Source organism: Etheostoma cragini, chromosome 9 (assembly GCF_013103735.1).
Source record: "Etheostoma cragini isolate CJK2018 chromosome 9, CSU_Ecrag_1.0, whole genome shotgun sequence".
Classification (NCBI taxonomy): domain Eukaryota; kingdom Metazoa; phylum Chordata; class Actinopteri; order Perciformes; family Percidae; genus Etheostoma; species Etheostoma cragini.
The window spans coordinates 8918371-8942804 of NC_048415.1; the positions used below are offsets into that span (position 1 = coordinate 8918371).

A 24434-nucleotide genomic window follows, 5' to 3' on the forward strand; every position below is an offset into this window, starting at 1 on the left:
ATATATATATCCTACGCTATTTATTTCAGATCAGATAGCAAAATTTTCATTTACATGCAGCTGTATGTCTATACAACATACAACTTTAAATCAAGATTGTAGCATAATATGGATGTGAAAGCAGTTATAAATAGCCTATTTGACAAAATATGTTTTGGTTCAAATCAACAAATAAATCATGATAATTAATCGTGATCACAATATTGATCAAAATAATCCTGATTGTCATTTTGGCCATAATCGTGCAGCCCTACAAAATAGGCACAGGCTAATTATTGCTAACTAAAATGCTAGTTAACATTTGCGATTAAACCCAAACAGCTAATGGAAGTCCAAACTGTCTGCGTGCTTGTCCTGACAATACGTTGATTTGTCAACTAGGCGACAGAAAGTCGCGTGGTTATGATACAATTGTGAGCCTATTTTTACAAAAACTTCGGAGCTACGGAGCCATAACGTGAGAAACAAGGTAATGGAGCCTTTTATACATAGTCTTGTTTTTTTAGAAATGAACAATGGACAACTGAAGTTCAAACACTTCGGGTGGGTCAGGGCGGGTCAGTCTGACTGCCTTTTCTGCCAATCGTCAGCTGTCAGGTTAGTGTGTCAGGGCCATTAGGTACACTAAGCAACTATTTCAGCCTGCAATACTGGTTTTTATGTGAAGGCTAAGAGTCCTAGTGTTTGGCATCAGCAAGCCCTTTCCCACCCAACAACTGTGTACAATATACTGTATTTTTCAGAGTTTCAAGATAAATTATGCAAACGAAACCAAGAAAATGTGTGATGTCACCTGTTAAGGTAGGAGGTTCCAGAGCTGGCAATCTCTTCCTGACCCTGAGTTACATAGAAGAACATGGGCTTGTCCGGCTGTGGCCACTGGAAGTCAAACCCTTTCTTGATGCGGTCAGCTGAGGAGAACATGAAGATTTTGTTACAATTTCAGTCCTTGGTCATTTTACCTGCTAATGTAACAGCAACAGCAGCATTTAACATGCTCCTCAATCAAACCAGATAATGAACTGCTAAATATTGACCAACCTGCAGTGACACCATTCTGCAGGGAGCCCTCATAGAAGATGTTGGAGGGGAAAGCGCTGAGAGCCGGGTGCATGCGGTACTGAACCTGAAGGCGAATTGGCCGAATCCCCAGAACCACCAAGCGTTCAAACAGGGACTGGGACAGACCTGCTTTAGCTGCTTTCTTACACATCACCACAGGACCCAGCTGGCAGTGATCACCCACCAGAATGAGCTAAGAGAAGGAAGACGAGTGTGACAAATCGGGTTAATAAAACAGCGTAAGAAATTTTTTCAGTTTCTGGATGTTCAGGGAAAATAATTTTGCTTAACTCAACATATGTATTTTATTTTGTAAACCACAAAAATTGATTTGACATGTTGATTAAAAGTTGTTGTAAATGTATTTTTTTTTTTACCTACATAATTAAATTACAAATATTCATTTAATTATATAAACTGTGCAAATCAGCAGATGTAACCTCTATCGAAAGTGCAACTGAAATAGTATTCTATCTTAAATAACAAAAATAAATAAGAAATTGAAAGATTAAAGCAAGGCTTGTTTATTGCTATGGCCATTTGGTTAAATTTAAATGATTTATTAAGTCAAATGTATTAAATGTAATAACACCTTTTTCCACCAGTCATTTGCTGTTGAACAACAAAAAGACATCAGATGGCTGAAAGGGTATATCACAATAACACTGAACGTAACACAAGCTTGGAGAGCAAGACCCCAATGCAACACTGTAGATCCCCAGAGGCAGTGTCCATGCTGTCTGAAAGTGCAGCTAGTCTCCTGCAGACTGCTGTAGTCCCGGTGTTGGAATCTTTCCAGTGTAATAAAGTCAGTCTTTACGCATTTAAATCAATTTTAACCGATGCCTGATGCATCACTACATCCCTAATGCTAATGAGTAGCAATTAAACATGCTCCTATGTAATTCTGTGCCAGTATTCCCAATTGTCTCTTGCCGCTTCAATTGCCTGATTTCAATGGAAATCGGGAAGTTCCTTCAATTGTAAAATGTTTTTTTAATTCACTGTTTTAGTGAAAATAAAAAATGGTCAAATGGGGGGTCATATTATTGCTGAGCAACATAGTTTTACTATCTGCCTCTTTCCTCGAGCTGTAGGGATGGAGATGTTTTTTAGCTGTGAAAGTGTATGTTTACCTGCTTGGCCCCAAGCACCACGGGCACCATGCACTCCGGCTCTGTGGCCTGGGTGCTCTCATCAATCAGGATGGAGCGGAACTGCATCTTGGCCAGACGAGGATCTCCAGCCCCAACGCAGGTACAACAGATAACGTCAGCATTCTAGACGCATTCACGGAGGAAGACAATTTACAATCACCAGACAGAAGAGGGAGCCAGGATACAGTTGTGAAAAATAGGGGGACTTCTACTATGATTAAGATGACAAATGACCAATCTGTCAGGTGGAAGGGTTTCAATACTGAGAATACTAACACGTTTGTACTGACCAAAAGAAAACAAAAAAAAGATTAGCAACAAGTTTCCTGGTTATCACACAACTCTTGTGTATAATATAATATAAAGTATATTGAGAAGGTCATAGCACTTGTACATGATAATTAGTACAGTCAGAATTTGTTTTTAATTGTTTGGCAGAAACATGTTGTTGCATTAGCGGTGCCTGAAAAGCTGTAGCATGCCTCTTTGTAAGCGGAGTTTCAGCCTTGAGCTATTTTGGTTTAACACTTTGAAGCTTCCCCTCACCATGAGCAGCTCCCTCTCAGCTGTGCGTTTCAAAGCCCTGTAGCGTTTCTCATCAGCAGACGACAGCTCACCGGTCTCATCCTTCAGCTGCTGTAGTTTCTGAAGCTCCGGCATACTAGGGAGTCAAAGACACATCAGGGTGACTACAGATCAGGGTGATTTGGGGGGGCTTTGGGGGATGTAAACAGTATGGATAATGTTGCCATGGAGTCAGTTAATTAGCTGCAGGCTGCAACTTGACCTTTATTATTTCAGTGTGTGTGAAATCTTTCTCCTCAGACTAGTTATTCCGTTCAAATTCAAATTCAAATTCAAATTTTGACAAAAATTGTAGCAAAAGTGAACTAAGCTGTGACGCTATCATCACTGCTGCTGACTATTGGTGAGCAGGCCAAACTACCATTTTGCTGCCGCTTTGCTGACAAGCTATGACATGAGTGTTTGTACGAAGCAGCAAGCAAGTATAAATAACGTTTGAGTCCAGAGTAAATTCCCACACATGCCACTGACCTGTCCATGTTGCTGATCTGGTTGTGCAAAGCCAAGAAGGACACTGGTGACTCAATGGCCTCCCGGCTTTTGGCACAAAGCCTGACGACCTTCAATCCAGTCTTGTCAATTTTCTCAGTCAACTGATCCACGGCAATGTTACTGGGAGCACACACCAGAACTGGTCTGCAAACATACACACCGCAGAGAGCGTTAGGACAGGAACAGTAGTGTAAAACAAAGTTGCTGGAATGTAAAAAAATCATGAAATTAAAACATGCCCTGCCACATATTTCATTACTTTGTGGTAATGTCTGAAGTTCTACCATGGACCCTCTAACATTTCTTTGTGGACAAAATGCCTTGGTTACCTTGTTTGAAGCCGTTCTAGAGTGGTATAGAAAGCCTGCAAGAAGACTTAGCTCAAGTTGTGACAGTTCTCATTAATGTTCAACGTGCTAAGCTGCTTGACTCTGATTGGCTAACGGCTAGCCAATGAGAGCCTTACTATCATCATTCTTTCTCTAGCGCAACTAGGCAAGCTCATGAATAGTAATGAGCTTAGGCAACATGACATCAGACTGACCAGCTTAGGTAATTGGCCTGATTTCTCCTCTTATTTCCTTTCAGTGACTAGAGCTGACAGACAAGTTAGCAGTTCATTTTTACATTCATGACATTGCACAAACACATATGGACATGAAATATTTCAAACAATGCAAATAAAAACAGTTTTGTGTGGCAAGGCACCTCTAAAGTATTTAAGTAATGTAAGATATTTTTTTACCCATTGCCTTGTCGTGACAGGTGGTAGACGATGGTGGCAGAGGTGACAGTCTTCCCAGTGCCAGGAGGACCCTGGATCAGACTGAGAGGCCTCTGCAGCACTGTCTTCACAGCATACACCTGAACATACAAGTAACAAAAAAAGAGGATTTTACCTAGGTGACTGTTGCAAATACAGACATCAAATATTTCTTAGAACAGACTCCACTGAATCTACTGCAATAATAAGGTGAGAGGAGATCCAAATCCCACATTTAAGCCAAAACAAAAGAAATGCTTTCCTCATGCAATTTAAGGGTTGACCTACCGAATCACTCGCTTCCTTTGTTTTTCAAAGTCATTTAAACAGTTGAACTATATTGATGCACTGATGTACATGAAAAATCACAGAAAACGGAACAACTCAACATATACTTTTTCCTGCTGTTGTGTCTTGAAGACATAAAAATAAATGAAAATGACTAAATAATAAGAGGAACCACAGGGGCTCAATGTTTAGTGAGGTCAGACCTGTGAGTGATTGAGGTCGGGCAGGCCCTGGGCAGTGAAGCGCTTTGGCAGCTGGCACTTGATGGTAACATCTTCTACTTCGTGGCCCAGCAGTTTGTGGTAAATGTAACCAGACACAGAGGTCTCGTCCACTGCAAACGTCTTCAGGGCGCTCTGCATCCTGCAGCAACACAAATGTGAATTATTTTCACTTATTCATCAGTGAACCTCTGTCCTTACAAAGAGGGTGAAGTTGACATCTTTACTTCATAAGTGACAGACATGCCAGATTTACATAAAAGTACCTCCTGTAAACAATGCAAATAATTTAATAATTTAGTTCTGTGCACTGTTTCTTTAAGAGAAAAAAAGCACATTCTGTAATGTGGAGTACTACATTGATTTAAGGGCAGCAAAATTGAATCTTTCCATCACATTTGGGATTTGGGGGTACGCAATTTCAGCCTACCTGTCAAAGGAGGTGGACTTCCACACAAAGTCAACCTGGAAGTTATGTGGGATTTCAACAGGTGCTCCAACACTGCTCCGCAACTCAATAGCAATTTCATCTCCATAGTCTTTAAACACAGGCTGTTAAGGAAGAAAACATTATGCTGTCTATACTAGTCTAGTTTAAAAGTTTTATAAGACTATACATTCACTGCTATCTTGCCCAGTACTGAGCCCAACTTAAATACACTGTAAAGCAATAGGTGATACACATGCAACTGCTAACAGGGTAAAGGATACTGTCAGGGACTTTGATAACATGACCAATGCCTTTCCACAGTGGGGCCAGGTCTCCCTTGTACCGCAAGCAGATCTCGTCACCTTGCATCAGCCGCATATCTGGGATTGATACAAGGACACAAGTTAGACACCCTTCTATGCTCAAAATGACCCAAAAATACACTAAGGAGGATGGGCCATTTTCATACATCAAAGGATACTGTACCGTGTGCGCACAAAAAACACTACAAAAACAGAGGCAAGGACAAAACCAAGCACACATGCTACCAAAAGATGCAGGGTTGGGGAAGGTTGCGTGCAATTCTCAGGACTGAAGGGGGATGGGGAGGGGCTCTATCTGTACCACAGAACCACTGGGAGGAAATCAAACTCAGAGAATTACCACCTGAATCCGTCTTGGGCAGAGTGAAATAGGCAATCCGCTTTTTATTCAGCCCCAGGTCCCACCTGACTGTTATATTGTCTTGGGTCTGCAAAAGGAAAATTAAAAACAAAGAAATATTACAGCATCTCACATTAAAGAGGTCAAAGACGCGTCACACTAACAGGCATTGTTTCTGTAAACCTAAATAAGACGCTATTTAAAAAACAGAGTTTAAGCAACATGCCTGGCACCAAAAATGCTTTGCATGTAAACAGCCGTGGACATTTAAAAAAAAAAGAAAACCTGGTTCTGAGTTACAAAGTGTCCTACTTAGAAGTGCAGTTCAGGTACCTGGGACTCCTTAAGCTTCTTGTCGTAGTCAGCCTCCAGTTTAACCAAAGGGCCAAAGATGTTTTGGTACTGGTAGGCGTCTTCGTAGCGTAGCAGAACATGCTGGGGCTCCTCATCCACTCCAGGTTTCTCCAGGTCTTCCAAGGTGGCAGTGGGATTGTCCTGAGAGGAAACAAAGTCAGGCAACCGTCAAACCATGTACATCACACATCCTATCACAAACTCATGTTCCACCCAAAAATTCCACAGTACAGTTGCAGATGCCTTTTAAACTGGTATGCCACAGGTGGATACCAATCCCTGTAAGCAGCTGTCACTTACAAACATTTAGCCTGTACTTATCACTTAAAGTTCACAATCTTCTGGTAACAACACTGTTTTGAGCATGTAACGCAGAAGAAAAGGCTTCTGTATACCTTCCAGAGCTCCTCCAACTTGTTGATCTGCTGGGCAGTGATCTGACGAGCCCGAAGCTGCTCCTGCTCCGATGGGATTTTCACCAGCCAGGACAGAAAGCAGCGATCCTGGATCAGTGGTTGCCACTGCGAGCTGTCCCAGTTGATGTCCTTCAGGCTACTCTGGCTGGCGCAGGGCTGCCTGCATGGAGATACAAGGTTCGTACATACAGAAAATTAGCTTATGTATAGTTTTTTGAATAATTAAACTATTGCAGAGGATATAAAAAAATGCTATTTGTCTTACTGGCTGAAGTTGATTTCTCACAATGCTTGTTGCTGCATGTCCATGTGACCCCAGAAAGGGTGAAATTTATTTACACAGAGCAGGAAGCATTAAATGTTGGTGCAACAGTTCCAGACTAACACACACACTTACATTTTGGGTGAATCAAACAGGTTTTTGAATAAATGTAATTTTGATCAGTGCAACCCAAGGATATATTCGTTGACGAAATAACAAAAACTAGGTGGGAATAAACATCGTCGTAAACTCAAATAAAAATACAAATGAGGAATAAAAAAAAAAGATAACTAAAACTGTAATGTCTGTTTTCAAAACGAACTAAAATAAAATGATCGAGTAAATGGTTTAGGTTTTGTCAATGTCTCTCATATAGCAAATATATCTTTCAGAGTTCACATTTCTGACCATTGACCTGTTTTATAAAGTCTATGTTGTAGACTTATATAGTTCCCAAAATGAAACCCAGAAATTCTAACATTCCCTGTAAAATATAACACAACAGGGCCAGGTAGCATGACGGAGAAAACCGCGGGACAGAGAACACTTCAGGTGGCCTTTCAACGGTGACCTGGTAGCTGCTGGTTAGTAAATACGCAGGAACACCATGACGCGTGGGTTAACATGTGTTTTGATACGGGGATGTCTACATAACTGTATGAGTCGATGGACTTTAAAAAGTTTGCCACTTTACTCGAACCAAAGTTAAAAACACCTGGTCATGTATGTCTTCTTTAGTCTATTGGCTTTTTAGTTTTTTTCCTGGAACACGTCACCTACACATTTTGCACTTACTGCTGCGTCTTGTGTGGACTTTTTACATATTTGCGCTCATCATATGTGCAATGTATGTACTGTTGTTTCTGTTGAATACAGATTTCTAAAATTGTATGATGTTGTTATTACACAATACTTTTCTGACTTTTTTAGAATCTTGCCCCTGACAAATTACACATATTACCAAAAAAAAAACTAAAACTAATAAAAACTAAACTTAAACTAATCATTTTCAGAAAATCCAAATCTGTCGAGTTCCAGTCATATCATAACCACACTGTCCTATAAAAAAATATATATTTTGGTATTTTGTAATGTTTCAGCTCATTTTAATTAAGAAGGCTTGCCCTACAGCTGATTTAAAAATGTTTATTCATTTTATATTTTGATTGTCTATCACTGATGAGCGAATTTTTGTTGTTGCCATAATCTTTCATCAACTGGTAATTTTTTCTATCTGGCTGATTATTTAGGCATTTTGTGGACTCTGCATCGGTTTCCTAAGCATCAGGGACGTAAGGTCTGAAACTTGAACAAATCTCATAACAGACGTCCTGTTTCAAAGCAGGAATTTGTATACTTAGCTTTAAGTTCATGCTTCAGAGTAGCTGATAATGACTGTCGATCTTTCTCAGTGCTGTCCTCTAGGACACTTTTGATAGAACATCTGCAGTATATTCTGCCTTGAGGGCACTGGTTACAGGACGGTCGGTCTATGTACAAGGCCACCCTTACCTGCAGAGCAGTACCACCACGGAATCGGCCTTGGCCGGGATGAAGCCCAGGAGGAAGACGTTGCGACAGCCGCAGTTGTAACATTCTAGCACCGTCTCGCCCAGTGGACCATCTTTATGCAGCGTCACCTCTTTGCATTTGGCTCTCACCAAGTGGTTCACAATGTGACTGGAAGTAAAAGAGCAGGAGTCAAATGGTTAAGAAAACAATCAAACACTTTGATCTCTGTGACATTTGTTTGCTACCAGTGCTGCAGAAATCTATTGATAGTTTGCATAAAAACAAATACTAACCCACAGTACAGAAAAAGGACAGACAAAATAGACTACTTCCCAGTTCCAAACACATAATGGTATATTTCGCATTGCATTGCTTGCAAATGTCAAAAGTTGACAGGACAAACTTGGACCTCCACTTTGTCCTACTAATGCAACTGCAATTAAAAGGTCTGTAGACACTACATTGTACAGATATCTCTCATGTACCATGTGAGGCAAAAGTCTGGCTGCTTGTGATGTGGTTGAAAATAAGAATAACAATGTTTTTTTTATTATTATATTAAGTTTAAGTGAGGTGTTTACATTTTAACTTCTACCCGGGAAGCATCATGTTCTGGTACTTATATTTAAAGTAATCATGTGAAGAGGACAAGCCTACACACCTGCCAGATGTGTTGCCACGCCCATTACAGAACCACTTCTTGCTGGTATTGCAGTACACCACACACGCTGGGTCATGGATTCCACAGTAGCTAAAAAACAACAATGTATCAAAACAGCATCAGAATTACTGCAGTATTTAGTCAAAAAGACACATAAAAAATTCTCAGGGCTATCTTCAACCGTGCAGGACTCTTACACACTCCCAATTAATTTTCAATAAGTCAATTGTTTGTCGAAAACCTAAACTTGAGTGTTATCTTCAAAAATAATAAGTGCCTGGAAATTCTGGATTTTCATCAAAACTGAGTATCCCAAGGCTGAAAAACAAATATTTTTGTAAATACAGTAATAACATAAATACAGTACTAACATTTTACATCATTTTCAAAAACTTGTAAAGCTCAAATCCATTTCCCACATTGTATTATTGAATATTTAGTATCATGTTTTTGCATGCTTACAGGAATGCAAATTATGAAAGTTGTAGATAATTTTCTAATAGATTCAATAAAATGGGCACCAGAATTTATTTCAAATAATTATCTGAAAACTTTCAATGCAGCTAGCTGGGTGTGTTATTGCATCATTAGTGATATGTGCAAGTCTTGAGTACCATTTGTAAACTTTGACAATATGCTGTGCTTTTTACAAAATGGCTAACTGTTAGTGAGGATAATGAACATTGATTAACTTTCGATTCTGTATGCCCTGTTTGTGGTGGGAAAATCAGGGACTGCAAATACAATATGAACTATAAATATAGAATTGTGCTATCGTCAAGGAAAAACCCCACTAATGTACGGTAATGACTTCCTCAGTGATCTACCGACATCCTGCATGGTGTGACTCCTGTCAGTGTAACGTTACCTGCATGCGTGCACAGGAAGGTCTTTGGTGTAGTACGTGTCTTCTTCATCCTCCTCAAAGTTGAGCTCGGCCAACAGCTGGCTCGTTTTGGCCACGGAGTCATCCACTCCACCGTTGTGAAGACCCTCATCAGGACCATTTACCTGTAGCACAACACAAGCTTTCTTCACAAATAAACCAAATGCTAAAGATTAGCCGCTAGCTGATAGTGGCTAGAATACACAGCGCGGAAAATGTAGTTAATCATAAGATTGTCAGTGCTCTTATTTTCAGTATTTGAAGTTACACATGTGTGTCTGGTTTGCTTCGAACTGTTCCAAACAAACGTGCTAAAATACCCAACTTTCCTTCAGAAGTTGAGCTAACGTGCTTGCTAGCTAGCAGCGAGCTAACACGAAGCTAGGTAACGCTAGATCCAATAATAGCGGGCTAGCATGCATCTCTGGGTGAGCTAACCAAGCTAACGTTAGTAAACCGCGCTTTATTGTGCCTTCCTAGAAAACTGAAAGCCACCGACCTGGCTGTCCAGCTGGCTCTGCGTCTGGCCTTGAGTTTGCGTCTGGCTGGGAAGAGTGAAGTCGGTGAAGTCGTACTCAGAGCCCTGGGTGTCCGCTCCGAGTAACTCCGCTTCCTCGGTGTCCAGGAAGGTGAGGGTCTGGGAGCTCGGCCCGTACGCCTCCACACTCATCTCGACTCTCAACTTTCGCTTTACTGAGCGGTTTCCAGTCTTTGTCTAAAGATGAAAATCCTCACGGTATTTGTTTATTGAAAACTGCTTTAGAGGCTGACGCTCAAAGTCGGCATTTGAACCAAAACAAAAATGTAACCGAGCAGAACCTCGAAAGCTCCAGCAGGTCCAACAACGACGGTGACGAACTTCCCTGCGCCGTTCAACGTGTGACGTTCACACTGTAGGCTGTGGAGCCCGATCATCAATAGGGAGTGAGCTCTCACTCAGATCTTATTTCCGGGTATTAAAACCTCTGAAGGGCAAATGGGAAATACGATGTTGGAAATTTCCTAGGTGCATTCACTTAAGTACTGTACTGCATTAGCAGTTTGAGGTATAATTGATCTTCTCATTTAAGTGTTAAGGCAGTTGGCATCCTCAAAGTTGCACTGCTGCATCCATCAGCTAGAGCACCTTTATTAGGCATTTTTGTTGGTATTATACAACATTCACTGTGAAATACAATATTGGTTTTGCTAAGACAATTTTTAAATTTGTTTTGCATGAGCTAAACCAGGAGACGACAGGCAAATAAATTGCGACACAGTGGTGCTTCTTGGTAACATCTGTGATCTTTGATAGGCCTTTTAGGCCAATTCTACCAGCCTTATATTAGCACAGTTGGCAATTATATTATATTATTATTAATCAAGGTACAACTACTACACTGTGGAAAAACAGAGATGTAATAAAAGACACAAAGATGTTACTTATAATCATTTAATTCTCGTTTTTCAAAGCCTTTCATTTTAAAAGTCAATATTATTTATTGTAACAAGTGCTTTGTTAATGTCAGAAGCAGACACCTTTCAGTGGATTCTCCCTAAACAGAGAAAATCCCAATAAAGCCATAATGTTATTGTACAATAGAGCACACCAAGATAAAAATGTTGAGGTAGCCACACATCTGACAGGACAGCATCAGTAATACATATATTTGAACTGACCCACTGAGTATTTTTAAGGCCTTTTCATAACACACATAAACTACAGCAAGGCACGAGTCAGAAGTCACCTCACATGTAAACTTGAGGATTTCACTTTTGTAAGCAGACATTTTCTGGGCAGCTCCTACACACCCCTTTTACTTCTCAGCACTCACAAAGCCACACACCTGGAAACTTAGAACCAAAACCTGCCCTACATTTCGACAAGTTCACAAGAGATTTTTAAACCACACACAATTAAGAATTAAGTTTAAAAAATGTAGGTGTGAGATGAAGTTCCGTTCTGGGCCCCAGGATGCGACTTTGTGGTGCAAACCATTTTTTCCAAATAGCAATAAAAATGATACACTGCTAAAATGAATGCCAATCTGCTCAAACTCACTTGCAACAACTTGCTTAATTGAGGAAAATATGTTTAATTAAAAACTAAATGAAAGGCCATGGCACCACTACTGCTTCAAACCTAAGCACAGTGTTAGTTTGCTAAGGCTAACTGGGACAGTTTAAAACAGACATAGTTTTTTTTTTATCTGGGGATAAACAGAATTCTACTAAAACTGATCCAACTGAAGCTGTGTTGGATGTCATGGGCTGTTCTGGTGTCTCAGCAGCCCCAGGGAAATGCAGGTCTACACAGAGAAACACAAGACAATCAAATAAAAAAAGGCTGGAAGAGGTGCTATCACAAACGCAGTGATGAAATCTGCTGCAGCTCATTTAACAGTTCAAACCAAACCAAAGCTCAGGAGAATGAGGGAAAACTCCCCTATAAAGCATACCTCACACGCATAAAGTATTGGGAGGCAAAAAAAAGATTAAAATGGATGCCTGGAAAGCTACATATTTTAAGTTAAAGTGACTGAAAATAAAAATGCAAGCATTCACATGTATTAAATTGCTGCCTAAATTCCAGATTAAGTAAAAGAGGTAATAACAAAATAAAGAAAATGCTACAGAAATAAAATTTCAGGCCCAACTCTGACTAATCTGAGAGACCAACTTTATCAAATCAAATCCTCAGGTAAGATAAGAAGCTATATCCAATTTAATGAAGACAACAGAAAGCGTTTGTCAAGGAATACACATTAGGCTGCACAGAAAAGAAGTTTGGTCTTGAAATGTTGCAAACTTTAAAAGATTTAGTTTAAATGGCAGGTATTATAAACAGTTTAAATGAAGAAGAGCAACAATATCTACTGTTTGTTCAGTTATCTCTAGAGAATATTAACGGATATAGAAATTAGATTGAATACCATATTTGTGTAGTACACTACTTCAAAACACAACTCCATTAGGGGAAACTGTTAAATTCAACCTGAAAATGTCTGTGGTAATAATTGCAATGCTTAATATTATCTCAAATAATTGTGCAACCATAATATACGATAAACCTATGAATAAACCACAGAACTTGAGATCTGTAAAATAACATTACACAACCTGACGTCAAGACCTCAGTGGGGTGGATTTGGGTGTTCAGTCAGAATTGGGCCAAAAAAACTGGGGAGGAATATGAGCTGGAACCAACCTGTTCCCTTATTTAAATAACCTTTGTAAAAGAAGGCAAAATTACAACTTCTTATAAAGAAAAAGAACTTAAGAAACAATTCAACATCAAGTGTGAAACAGCACAGTTTGGCTTGAGACTCCGATTTTATCTTCTCACCATCGGGAGACATTAAAACATAACTGAGTCAGGGCTAGAAAAACATGAAGCAAAAACTTAAGAAACAAATGCTGGAAACATGGGATACGCTGAAGTTTACATTTTGTGGAAGTTTGGCTACTTGTGGTTAAGTGCAATTCCTCTTGTGGTGAGAGGGCCGGAGAGGCTGGTTGGCATCTGGAGGTCACTTAGTGGAAGTGCTGCTGGCAGTGGATTTTCTCTTCAGCCTGGTCTAGAAGCTCCAGCATCTCCTGGATGATGGCCTGCAGTGCACGGCCCAGGTCTTCCCCGCTGTAAGGCTTTCCAAGAGGAGGCACATGTACGAAGGCAGAGCGACCATGGCTCAGGTACAGAGACGTGTAATACGTGAAGTCACATAGATACCTGTTAGGGAAGACAGCAGAGCATCAAAGACAGTAAGTCTCTATATACCTACAACATAGATTTTCTTAGGTGTGATTTTTTCACGTGGCTAAAATATAAAAGGTAAAGATTTGACCCAGCCCTCAAGGGATCAGTGGGCAGCCATTTAAGACCAACTCCAGATCCAGATCTGAGCCAGTGCCTTGATCAAGGGTACCGACTGTATAACCTAGTACATGATTTTTGATGATGGGGGAAACCGGCTGAAACCCAAGCAAACATACAAACTCCACACGGAAAGGCCTGGAACGACCTGGATTTGAGCCCAGAACCTTCTTGCTGTGAGGCCATAGTGACAACTATTGGGGCTCCATGTTGCCCTGGCAGCAGCAAATGCTGCCCCCGTCCACAGCAGTACAATGCTTAGCTTCCATGCCTGTCCTCCTGCCTGCTTCTCCAATGCCGACCGCCATCTACTGTAGGTAATACTCTGACTATGGATAAGTACTTCATACAACCCCACTTCAGAAAAAACTAACTTTTCCTTTAAGCAATGGTACATCCTGCCGTTACTCTACACTTTGTACACTTTGTTGCACACCGTTTAACTTCTGCTGTCCGTCAAACTGAGTGCAAATTGTCAAAGTAAATACACCTCATAATGCAGATAGTACATATTATGTACAGCTGACTTGTGTGTTTGACAAAGTGATATAAATGCCCTATCCTTCAGGACATGTAGCATGTGATCTAATAGTGAGAGGAAAAAGAAAAAAATGATTCAAAATGTAAAATATATAGAAAATCCATTACCTTCCAGCATCTTTGGAGACAGACACAGCTACTCCCAGACCCGAGGCCGTCACTCTCTTACAGACTGATTCCATGTCAATAACTGAGTTGATACAGTCCGGTCCTCCCACAATGCAACACTGCGAATCAGGACAGAAGCTGCTGTTGTCCAGGCCCTTGTAGCCGTGATTTCTGCCACACTTCTCCAACGTGACAGTGGTGGCCATACCTGAGACTCCAACATGAACTACCAACTGTAAAACAAAGAAAACAAAGAAAACAAAAAAAACACAAGTCAGAATACATGAAATATTACTGCTCCAAAGTAAAAAATGATATCAGTGGCAGCTCTCTTTGACTTCCCTACTTGTTTGGACCCAAGGTGTCAAAAAAGTAGCAGAAATTAACTTATATTTAACACAACACACAGATTCTGAACCCAAAGAACCAGAGCCAACATGGACCCCTATAAAACCTCAATTCCTTATAGAACTTGGGTCAAAGCCACACTCAAGACCGTAATTTGTTGCACATATTTATTATTATCTAATTGTTCTCAGGGCCAAGCAGATCCAATTATAACTTTCTTTTGCCTTTACACAACACCTGAAACCTGTGGCAATAAAATCAGACCTAACCTGGAACTAAGGCAGACACAAGTTGTTGTATTGCTCTAAAAAAAAGTTCTATATAAAATCCAATTTAATGAAGACAACAGAAAGCGTTTGTTAAGGAATACACATTAGGCTGCACAAAAAAGAAGTTTGGTCTTGAAATGTTGCAAACTTTAAAAGAAATTAGTTTAAATGGCAGGTATTATAAACAGTTTAAATGAAGAAGAGCAACAATATCTACTGTTTGTTCGGTTATCTCTAGAGAATATTAATGGATATAGAAATTAGATTGAATACCATATTTGTGTAGTACACTACTTCAAAACACAACTCCATTAGGGGAAACTGTTAAATTCAACCTGAAAATGTCTGTGGTAATAATTGCAATGCTTAATATTATCTCAAATAATTGTGCAACCATAATATACGATAAACCTATGAATAAACCACAGAACTTGAGATCTGTAAAATAACATTACACAACCTGACGTCAAGACCTCAGTGGGGTGGATTTGGGTGTTCAGTCAGAATTGGAATTGGAAACCACTGAATAAAGTGGAGAGGTCGCACCAAGTTCTCCTCTTACCAGTGGATGATACTTCTTCCATAACGAAGGAACCAAACTCTGGACTGTCTGGTACTCTACCGGAACCTCAGAAACATGCAAGTCCACTTCACCTCCCAGCCCGAGCTTCTTCAGTTCCTTTCAGGACAAACAAAAATAAAAGTTCAAATACTTTTTTGCATTTTAATATAGATATTTTTATCTAAAGCTTCCTACAGTGATGAAGGTGACAATAGCTAAAGCTAGAAGGTGGACCTTTGAGTTTAGATAATGCAAGTTATGAAACTGTAGAAGATAACCTTGACAAACAAAAAGTTAAAATGCTTATATTTTTTATAGTTAATTTCTGTTTTAGATGTATGATGCTTGATGGTACTGATGTTTTCTGTTACGCACAAAATTACCAAGACAAATTCTATTTCCTATTCTGTTTCTGATTAATAATAATAATAATAATAATAATAATAATAATAATAATAATAATAATGAAAATAATAATGAATAAATTAAAAGGAACTATTCAGAATCAATGATATGGCCAAATGTTTCTGTAAACAGTTATTTAACTTTTAGTAAACAGGTACATGTCAGTCCTTTTTGTGTTTTCTTGGGGAACAGATGTCTCTCACTTGCCTTGTCCTATTCAAATAACATTATTTTGCACTTAACTTAAAAAAGGTGTATTAAGAAAAAAAAAACTGCAGTACTCAACAGTCTTCCTACATAAAATTATAAAAGCAAGAAAAAAAAAAAACAATCATACATATTATAAGTATGATAAATCTGTGTCAAATTCACGGCCTGTGGACCAACACCTCCCCCAACCTCAGGACAAGTAGCCCTGGACACTGACCCCCACTTGTATTAAAAAGGGGCTTGTTTGACCACGTCAGTGAACCTGCCACAAAGCGGCCTTTTGTTTGCCTTTAATATCCTTATCAAGTTCGTCTAGACACCCTGACAACCACCGTCATCCCCCACATGCAGTTTCCCCAGCAGGACACGCGGCTGCTGCACGGTGAGAAACTGGCCGGTAACTATCAAAGCCTCATGTAACCGGCTCTTATTTTATCACATTTACTAACAACTCAACATGAAGAATATTTATGCAGACTGTCAAGTTTGGGCTAAAAAACATGATGAGCTTTATTAAGTTGGTGTGCCATTTTTAAGAGGTGATCAATAGCAATGTTTCTGTCCCAAATGAATATAAAGCTTTTTGGAAAAGCTTAAGGACTTGTTTAGTCGAGTTTTACTATATTTAAAGAAAGGATACATAAATCATTATAACCGCAAAAGACACGTAAAACACACCTGTACTGCTACCCAGCTGGCGTTGACCGCATGCTCTCCAAATGGCCCAAAACCTGCAAAACAAGTTATTTTGGTTGCTGGACTGCATTTACAATATGTAAACGGTTCTGGATTCAGTTTAAACTAAAAAATTTAAAAATAACAAAAAACTGAGGAAATAGATTTAATTCAGGAGAAGCAGATAGTGTACATCCACAGCGTTGTGGATTAATTATTATGTAGATATTGCATGTAGTGTAAGACTTGAATAAAGATCATTTTAAATGTTTTATGGAATGACTGCTAGCTACTGTCAACAAAATGTAATGGGATTACATAAACTGTCAACAGTATACAGACATAAAACTTCCAAAATACTACATTTTCAGAAAACACTTTGAATAAAATAAAAAGTGTACAGTGCTGCAGCATGCTCCTTTTCTTAAATTTTTTAAATTAAAATCAATCCCTATCACTAAAGGTCCTTCCATGCATCACTCCATATGACCTATAAAATTGCAGCAGCAGACTATGGATATTCACTCAGGCTTGTTTATGTGGGGATCTATAACTGATCCTGTTCCACCACCCTACAAAGGGTCAGTGGGTCCCTGGGGGTTGGGTGGATCAGTCTGTCTGAAAGGCTGCTGAAAAGGAGCAGAGTGAGGGGCCGGCAGCTGCCAGCCGGCCCGCTATTGTGAGGGTGATGTTCCCAGGCAAAGACACATCAGCTGGGCCTGCGAGCCTCTGCGCTCCTTTGTGTCTGAAAAGTCGCTGCTTCTTTTATCCTCCACTGATTCAATGTTCCAGACTGTAGTTTGTGCATTTGGAAAATGTATCTACGTTTCTGGAAGTGAAGTTGCATTTAAGTCTAGTTTTGAGGAGAACAACCCTGAGTAATATATCAATATTTAAGGATATATTCATATCACTGTAATCAGTACTTGGAATTTTTCTTATTTAGTTAACAGTGATGCAAAATGTGTTTCCTATAATTAAACATGCAAAGAGGCCTCTATGACAGATTGGTAGGATGCAGCTGTCAAAATAGAACTTCTAGGCCCAGACCCTTTTTATTGTAAGAAAGCAATGTTATTGTAACCCAAATAAAATGCATGAGCTTCCATACATACTGTAACACAATCATTAGTTACTGTATTTGTAATAATGTTATTTACTTTTAACCACTTTGTAATAGCTCTGCAATGAGACCATGTCTGGGCAGAGGCCTGATCTTGAGAACAAGTCCAACTGTTGAGAAACTCACAAAGCAAAGCCATGAAGAAGAAACACTCAGGCACTCGTTCTTTGTCAAAAACGCTGAACATGTTTTCACTATCGGTTTGCTATCACTACAAAATACCTTCTTAAGATATTCAATCTACAGCTTTGATGTCATGATATTAATAATAATAACCATAAACTAATGTTTGAGTTAACTTAGACTGTATTATTCATATATATATGAATGACGGCCACATCTCTATTTTATTTACGTGTTTCGGTTTCGCAAAGAATTACACATTTGGAGGATTTGTAGAGATTCTACAAGCAATGCATTTCTACTAAATTACGTTATATTGGCTATTTCTTTGTACTCAGCGTAACATGTTTACCCCTGTTTTGTCTGATGTGGCCTTTGGCGAAAGACAGGAAACAACATCAACAAAATATTTCACCTAGCTTGTCAGTAGCCTAGCGCTAAAAAAACAGAGTACATAACTTAATACCACTGTCACATTGTTTGTATTACAACTATAAGCAGACCGAGTCTTTAAACTGTCTACAAATGCAGCGGATTGAAGCAGTAACAGCCTGACGCCATTAACGTTAGCAGCTGTCATCTCCACAACTTTTCCTCCACTTCACCCCTGATGTTCAGTCTTCCGACAAAGACGACCACAATCAACAATGGATGGAAAAAGAAGACAGACCTGTAACGACCACCGTCCGTTTACTGTTATCCATCTCCTGTATTGTTGCAGAGGATCCGCTGCCTTTTTTTGTTCTTTTTATGGACCAGTAGCAGGACCGTGGAATGAGTCAATTGCCCGCAGAGCTGTCGGCTCCGTCTGCTAGACAGACACATACAACAGTCCTCTTCACTGCAGGCTGCGTGAGACGTGACGTGATGCGTCAGAAATGAGACGCTGTTTATTCAATGGAGGCGTTCTTTATATGTTTTTGTTTCACTTGTATTTTCATCTATAGGCCTATGTGCTGAATTTTTGTGTATGATCCTTTCCTCAAATAATAACTTGGAAAAAAAAGAAAATTCTGGGGTGTCAACACATATATAAAATAGTGTGCAAAAAAACTGAAAGTAGGCAAATGAACAAATCTAACAAAGTACACTACACACTAAATGATATATGTACACAATTTTTTTTTTTTTAATTTACAATCACTCTACACAAATCTTTCAAAATACAAAATATGAATGGTAAAATCCCTCATTAATGGTTTATTGTTGTTTGGAACACTATTAACTAAAATGCCAGTTAATAACTATGATAATATTATAATCATGATAACAATGACTATAAAAGTTTTTTTATTTTGTGAAATACATAGACTGTAAAAATAGATCACAATAACACTTATTACCGCTCCACTGTGACTGTTCTGGACTGTAGATGGCAGCATCTTATAACACAGCCGTGAGTGCACACCTCAACGCCGGAAACTCATTAGAAAAAGACGAAGAAGAACAAAAGCTAGGTGGCAAAATCGTGTCAGTGAACGGCCAAGGCATCCAGTGAGACATAAAATCATAAAGCTATTCTATCACAATGGTAAGTATCTAACTGTGGTGTTCAGATAAAACGTTAAGAGTTGTCTTTTAGATTTTCTGTAGCACGCCTGCTAACGGTTACTTATCTAACGCTAACTGTAGCGCAGGGTGACATAATGCTAAATAAAAGTAGCTAGCTAACGTTACCGTAACGTTAGCTAAATTAAACATAATTGACCCAAAGTGGTTATTTTCAAATGCGTACAGACTTTATATGTAGCCACAGAAGACCTTAATATCGTGCTGGTGATTTACGCTTATTTAACTTTACAGTCTAGCTAGTGTGTTGCATTGCAAAGTGGAAAGTTCGGTGTTGCGAGGATTATGAAGTAGCGCGAAGCTATAGGTCCAAAGTGGAGGATAAACAGAAACCTTTTCTGACCTTTTGGAAAATACATAACCGAAGTTAACCGAAAAGTAAGTTAAACCGCAAATAACAGCTTTTTCCGCACACTTCAGGACGCATTTTGGTTATCCAATGTAACGTTCACTTTTACTTTGGATTTTTACAAATCTATATTAATATTTTGCACACCCTGCACAAAACCATACACCCTTAAAACAGTTGTATTGTACATATTTGGTATTGTGTATTGTAATATTTCTATTCTATATCTACGTTCTTGACTATTACAGTACATTGCTCTATTGTTTAACTTAATAATGTTGATGAAAGGGGAATTCCTACATGTGAGCTGTTTTTCTGTCATTTTGCAGCTTCCACTGTCTCTGCTGAAGACTGCCCAGAACCATCCTATGGTGAGGAGACACTGAAGCAGTTAGCACTTGATGGGCTACAACTTGACATAGTTTACCATCGAAGATAATTACATTAATTGATTAATATTTAGCCTATAAACTGTTTATCATTATAAGTAAAGTAATTTGATGGTATCAGATCAGAAGTGATCAGTGAAAAATGCTTACAGACTGAAAGAAAAATAATCTAAAGTTTCAGATTTGATGTGAAACAGTTTTCCAATCTATTATCATCATACTACATATTGGACCCTGTTCTATGGGCTGCTGTTGCTGGCTCTTTCATTTCCAGGTGAAATTAGTTAAGAATGCTTTAAAAACTACCTCCAATCTTAACTACCTTCTCAACTTCCTAATTGAATTGGATGAAGTTCAGTTTGTTTGTTTTTTTTCTGTTATTATTTATTGTAACTTGATATCTCTGTAGCCTATAAGAATAGCTGTGTGTTGTTTTCTGCTGTAGCCTCTGTCATGTCATCCACTCTTGCGTTGTCTCGTCAAGGTTCTAAAGCAGCACGCTGTTTTTTTTGTGTCCTTTCTCTCCTCAGCTGGTGGAGCTGAAGAACGGAGAGACATACAATGGTCACCTGGTCAGCTGTGACAACTGGATGAACATCAACCTGAGAGAAGTCATCTGTACCTCGAGGGTAAAGCTGAGCTCTGGTCTCACATCTCTGCTGTTACTAAAACTGTAGATATAGGCTTCTTACTATGAAGTAGGTAAAAGTAGTCATCTCTGTGGTCCAGTGTTTACATGTTCAGTAGATTAGGCTGTAGGTGTCAGTGTTGTCTGCATACTCTGCTCTGAAAATGTTACAGACCAATACCTACAGATACTTAACCAAACACTCTCATATACACATACTAGAACTTTTTTTCACAAACAATTTGGGATATAAGAAAGAAAAACCGACAGCAACAAATGACAATCACTCCCATCTAAACAGTACAACAGAATACCATGCAACCTAGTCTAAAGGTCCTCTACGAACTGAAGCTTGTTAAGCCCACCTATTTTGTTGTTGTAGTTTTACTTTTTTACTTTGTTGACAAGGTGACATTATGTTTGGGATGCACTGACACTTGATGTCAGTCGAGTGCCGATGTAGGTTGCGCATGCATCACTTTGCGACAAGTAGCCTACAAGATGCTAACGAGAGACTTCTATAACAACAATACAATAAAAATGGACCTACATAGTTCATTCACTGCTGGCTTCAAGCTAACAATCAAACACAACTAAGACTGTCACTTGACTAGCATTCTGAGCTAACGTTAGCAATCAGACAATCATAGATGGCTAAAACGTTTTTTGAAATGATTCCATCTTCTGTTATTGTTTGTAATTAGAACTGAATACTAATTATTTCATGATTTCACAAATTTCAGTATGACATGTTATGGCGTAAACCGTTTAAATCTGAGCATGATCACAAATCACATCTGCACTCAACTCACATCGGGTAGTGACACCCTCACTCTACTCTTAACAGGATGGAGACAAGTTCTGGAGGATGCCCGAGTGCTACATCAGAGGAAGCACCATCAAATACCTGCGAATCCCAGACGAGATCATTGACATGGTGAAGGAGGAGGTGGTGTCGAAGGGGCGTGGACGTGGAGGCACCCAGCAGAACAAACAGCAGGGCAAAGGCAGAGGAGGAGCCGGCCGTGGTGAGTGGAACCACTTCTGATGGTCAGACAGTTGTTGGTTGTTTCTCTGCTAGTCCACACACTCTCAGGAGCATCAAAGGTTTTGCCTAAAACACATGTAGGAGGTCTCTTGTAAAAGAATTCTGGCAAGTGATAACAATAATATAAAAATTACCAGACCCTCCTTTTTATATTTATCTTGCTTTCGTATTTCTCTGTGTAGGTCTGTTTGGCGGTCGGGGCAGAGGAATGACTGGTCCTGGTCGGGGCCAGCAGCAGCAGCAGCAGCTGCAGCAGCAGGATAAGAAACCAGGCAAACCACAGGGAATGAAGAACCAGCACTAACATAACACCTAACAACACACCCCGTTCATCAGAGTAATTTCTCCCTCAGTACATGAAGATTAAATTGACTCTCTTGTGTTTTCTTCTGCTGTGATGTTTGTCACAACAGAACATTGCAAAAATCACACCGGGAGATGTTAAGAGAAGATGTGCTTTTGCACTGAATTTTGTTTTTTTAGCATCTGTAAGTTGGTATTAACAGTTTTTTTTAGTATGACCATTTTCCAGTGTATCAGTCAGGGCTGACAGACTCCTTCTTTAGAATCACTCATCATAATATGTCATCACAACTTTGCAAGAACGTTTTGTATCATAAATAACATTGTATTGTCTGAAAAACGTTTCCTATCAGTTGGTACACTGGAATGAGGTTTTTAGTTGTAGTTATTTTTGTCAGCTGGTCTCTTCAGGTGTAGTTTTCATGGTTAAGAAACTGCCTAGCCCCAACTTCTGTTGCATGAATATTTTTTTAACTTGCTCCTTATTTTTGTGTTGTTTGTGACGTTCTGTGGTGTGTCTGCTGCACCGTACGGTCCGATCATGGCAGGTGGACCAGTTGACTGGCAGTTGGGACAAGAATTCAGTGCCTGAAAATGTACACTTTTGTTGAAGCGTTTGTGAGATGACACATTATGATTATTAGGATTTCTAGAAAGGAAAAAAAACATTCTCATATTCTTAAGTCTGAAATGGATAAGTCAAATGTCTGTCGTGTTGGTTGGGTTTCATTTTATTTTTGTAACAAAAGACGATGTTGTAATTTATTTACATGAGAATAAAACAACTTTTGTGAAAGCGGTCGTACTTATTTACAACAGTGTTGACTACACTTTTTCACTTCCCTTGGATAAGTGTTATTTAAACTATATTGAGATTACAATTTTGATTTAGGTTTTAACTAATGATGGGGTTTAAAGTCCATAACAAAAAAGCAGATCTGTAATGAATAAAAAGGCTTCATAGGTGGATGATGTACTGTACAATCAAAACAAGTTAAAACCCCCTGGGAATTTGCAGTCACGGCAGTTGTTTGTTCACATAAACAAATTTATATCTTTAATGGGACAGAGCAATTTTTTTGGAAGCATAATCTTACAAATTGTCTCTAACATGTAAACTTGATGGAATGTGGAACTATATTACCAAATTGCAATCTGATTGATTTGTCACTTTAATCACAGATTAAAAAGGCAAGGTTTTAGGCAGTTGGTATTTACAATTAACTATGCATACTTGTAACTTCTGAGTAAATTTATATTACTGCAAAAACATTGAATTCTAACAATAACGGAGTAAAACATGAGAAAAATACAACACACACAGGGGAGGGAGATATATGTACATTTATGTGTGCCCTAAAGCTGCCAGGCCTGCTGATGAAACAGGAATGATTCCTTTCCATAGCTAAAGCCAAGGTACGCCTTCATCCTTAAGCTGTTTATAACTTATGACACAAGGCTGGTGGCCCACTAATGTGTGACCAAACAATTGAATCAGAGGTCCTTTTGGGACACACGTATGATTTTGTCATGGGTGCTGCTGATCTATATGCAGTCTGCCATACTCCTTAATTCTTTGCCTCCAGCTCCTGAAGTTACGGAAATGCCATCTCCATGCATTGAATATTTTCATTTTTTTAGACCCTGCCATTTCCTTACTGTCCAGCAGCTGTCCCTAGAACTTTACTGTCTCAGCCACAAAAGCCATTCACCATTCCCTATTCCCCCTGATGCAGCCCAGTATCAGTCCTCAGTCAGTACCTTGACAGTTTGTCTTTGTTGCAGCACGATATGAGGAAGATATGTTATATGCAACAACATTGTTGAATATTGCGATAATACTACTTGCAATAAACAGAGACATTTTAATGTTTGCTTACATTTAAAGTGCAGTTACCATGGAATGCTATTTTATTAAATAGTAAACGATTTAATATTACATAAATAAATACACATGCCTATGGAATACATCCTAAAATAAACAAATGAATAAATTGAAATTTGAAATTGTGAAATTTACCTTTTATTAAGTCCCCTAAAATATATAAATGTAAACCCTATTTGTTTATTTGTTGAACTACATTGACTCATTTATATTTTTATATTTACATTAATTTGTATTACTATGCTGTATATATTATATGCCTTAATTTATTTCAGAATGTATTTTATAGGCATAT

At 38.9% G+C, this 24434-nt stretch overlaps 3 protein-coding genes across 4 annotated transcripts in view; 1 reads left to right on the forward strand and 2 right to left on the reverse strand.

Moving 5' to 3' along the window:
• Positions 1-10653, reverse strand: part of LOC117950817 (regulator of nonsense transcripts 1-like) — a 17930-nt gene extending 7277 nt beyond the window's left edge. The window contains exons 1-16 of the mRNA XM_034882162.1: positions 10252-10653; positions 9735-9877; positions 8867-8956; positions 8206-8373; positions 6411-6591; positions 5995-6156; positions 5662-5749; positions 5280-5378; positions 4999-5107; positions 4551-4710; positions 4042-4160; positions 3276-3440; positions 2766-2880; positions 2199-2342; positions 1042-1255; positions 794-911 (exon numbers count right to left, since the gene is read on the reverse strand). Coding sequence (XP_034738053.1) covers positions 794-911; positions 1042-1255; positions 2199-2342; positions 2766-2880; positions 3276-3440; positions 4042-4160; positions 4551-4710; positions 4999-5107; positions 5280-5378; positions 5662-5749; positions 5995-6156; positions 6411-6591; positions 8206-8373; positions 8867-8956; positions 9735-9877; positions 10252-10422 — 2246 coding nt within the window. The 5' untranslated portion in view covers positions 10423-10653. The remainder of the gene's footprint in view (positions 1-793; positions 912-1041; positions 1256-2198; positions 2343-2765; positions 2881-3275; positions 3441-4041; positions 4161-4550; positions 4711-4998; positions 5108-5279; positions 5379-5661; positions 5750-5994; positions 6157-6410; positions 6592-8205; positions 8374-8866; positions 8957-9734; positions 9878-10251) is intronic.
• Positions 10654-11168: 515 nt separating this feature from the next.
• On the reverse strand, positions 11169-18832 carry LOC117950320 (pyroglutamyl-peptidase 1-like). 2 transcript variants are annotated; one of them, XM_034881257.1, is made up of 6 exons: positions 18639-18788; positions 17883-17955; positions 16726-16778; positions 15433-15549; positions 14254-14486; positions 11169-13461 (listed from the first exon to the last, which is right to left on the reverse strand). In XM_034881257.1, the coding sequence occupies exons 2-6, from the start codon at positions 17917-17919 to the stop codon at positions 13266-13268; spliced, it is 636 nt and encodes a 211-aa protein (XP_034737148.1). In that variant the 5' UTR covers positions 17920-17955; positions 18639-18788; the 3' UTR covers positions 11169-13265. The 2 variants fall into 2 exon arrangements, with proteins under 2 accessions (XP_034737148.1, XP_034737149.1); XM_034881258.1 differs by lacking the exon at positions 17883-17955 and having other exon boundaries at positions 18639-18832.
• Positions 18833-19321: 489 nt separating this feature from the next.
• Positions 19322-22952, forward strand: lsm4 (LSM4 homolog, U6 small nuclear RNA and mRNA degradation associated). Its single transcript, XM_034881263.1, has 5 exons — positions 19322-19499; positions 20216-20257; positions 20806-20904; positions 21751-21931; positions 22134-22952. The coding sequence occupies exons 1-5, from the start codon at positions 19497-19499 to the stop codon at positions 22253-22255; spliced, it is 447 nt and encodes a 148-aa protein (XP_034737154.1). The 5' UTR covers positions 19322-19496; the 3' UTR covers positions 22256-22952.
• The last annotated feature ends 1482 nt before the right edge of the window (positions 22953-24434 follow it).

What these genes read in the sequence shown, in the direction of transcription:
- lsm4 (XM_034881263.1), top strand. An exon ending in CTGCCCAGAACCATCCTATG is followed by an intron (nt 20,258 to 20,805) that starts GTGAGGAGACAC and finishes TTCTCTCCTCAG; the next exon opens with CTGGTGGAGCTGAAGAACGG. An exon ending in CAGAGGAGGAGCCGGCCGTG is followed by an intron (nt 21,932 to 22,133) that starts GTGAGTGGAACC and finishes TTCTCTGTGTAG; the next exon opens with GTCTGTTTGGCGGTCGGGGC.
- LOC117950320 (XM_034881257.1), bottom strand. Translation starts at nt 17,919, where the DNA reads ATGGTCTCATTGCAGAGCTATTACAAAGTGGTTAAAA. An exon ending in CTATTACAAAGTGGTTAAAA is followed by an intron (nt 16,779 to 17,882) that starts GTAAATAACATT and finishes CTTGTTTTGCAG; the next exon opens with GTTTTGGGCCATTTGGAGAG. An exon ending in GGAAGAAGTATCATCCACTG is followed by an intron (nt 14,487 to 15,432) that starts GTAAGAGGAGAA and finishes TTTGTTTTACAG; the next exon opens with TTGGTAGTTCATGTTGGAGT.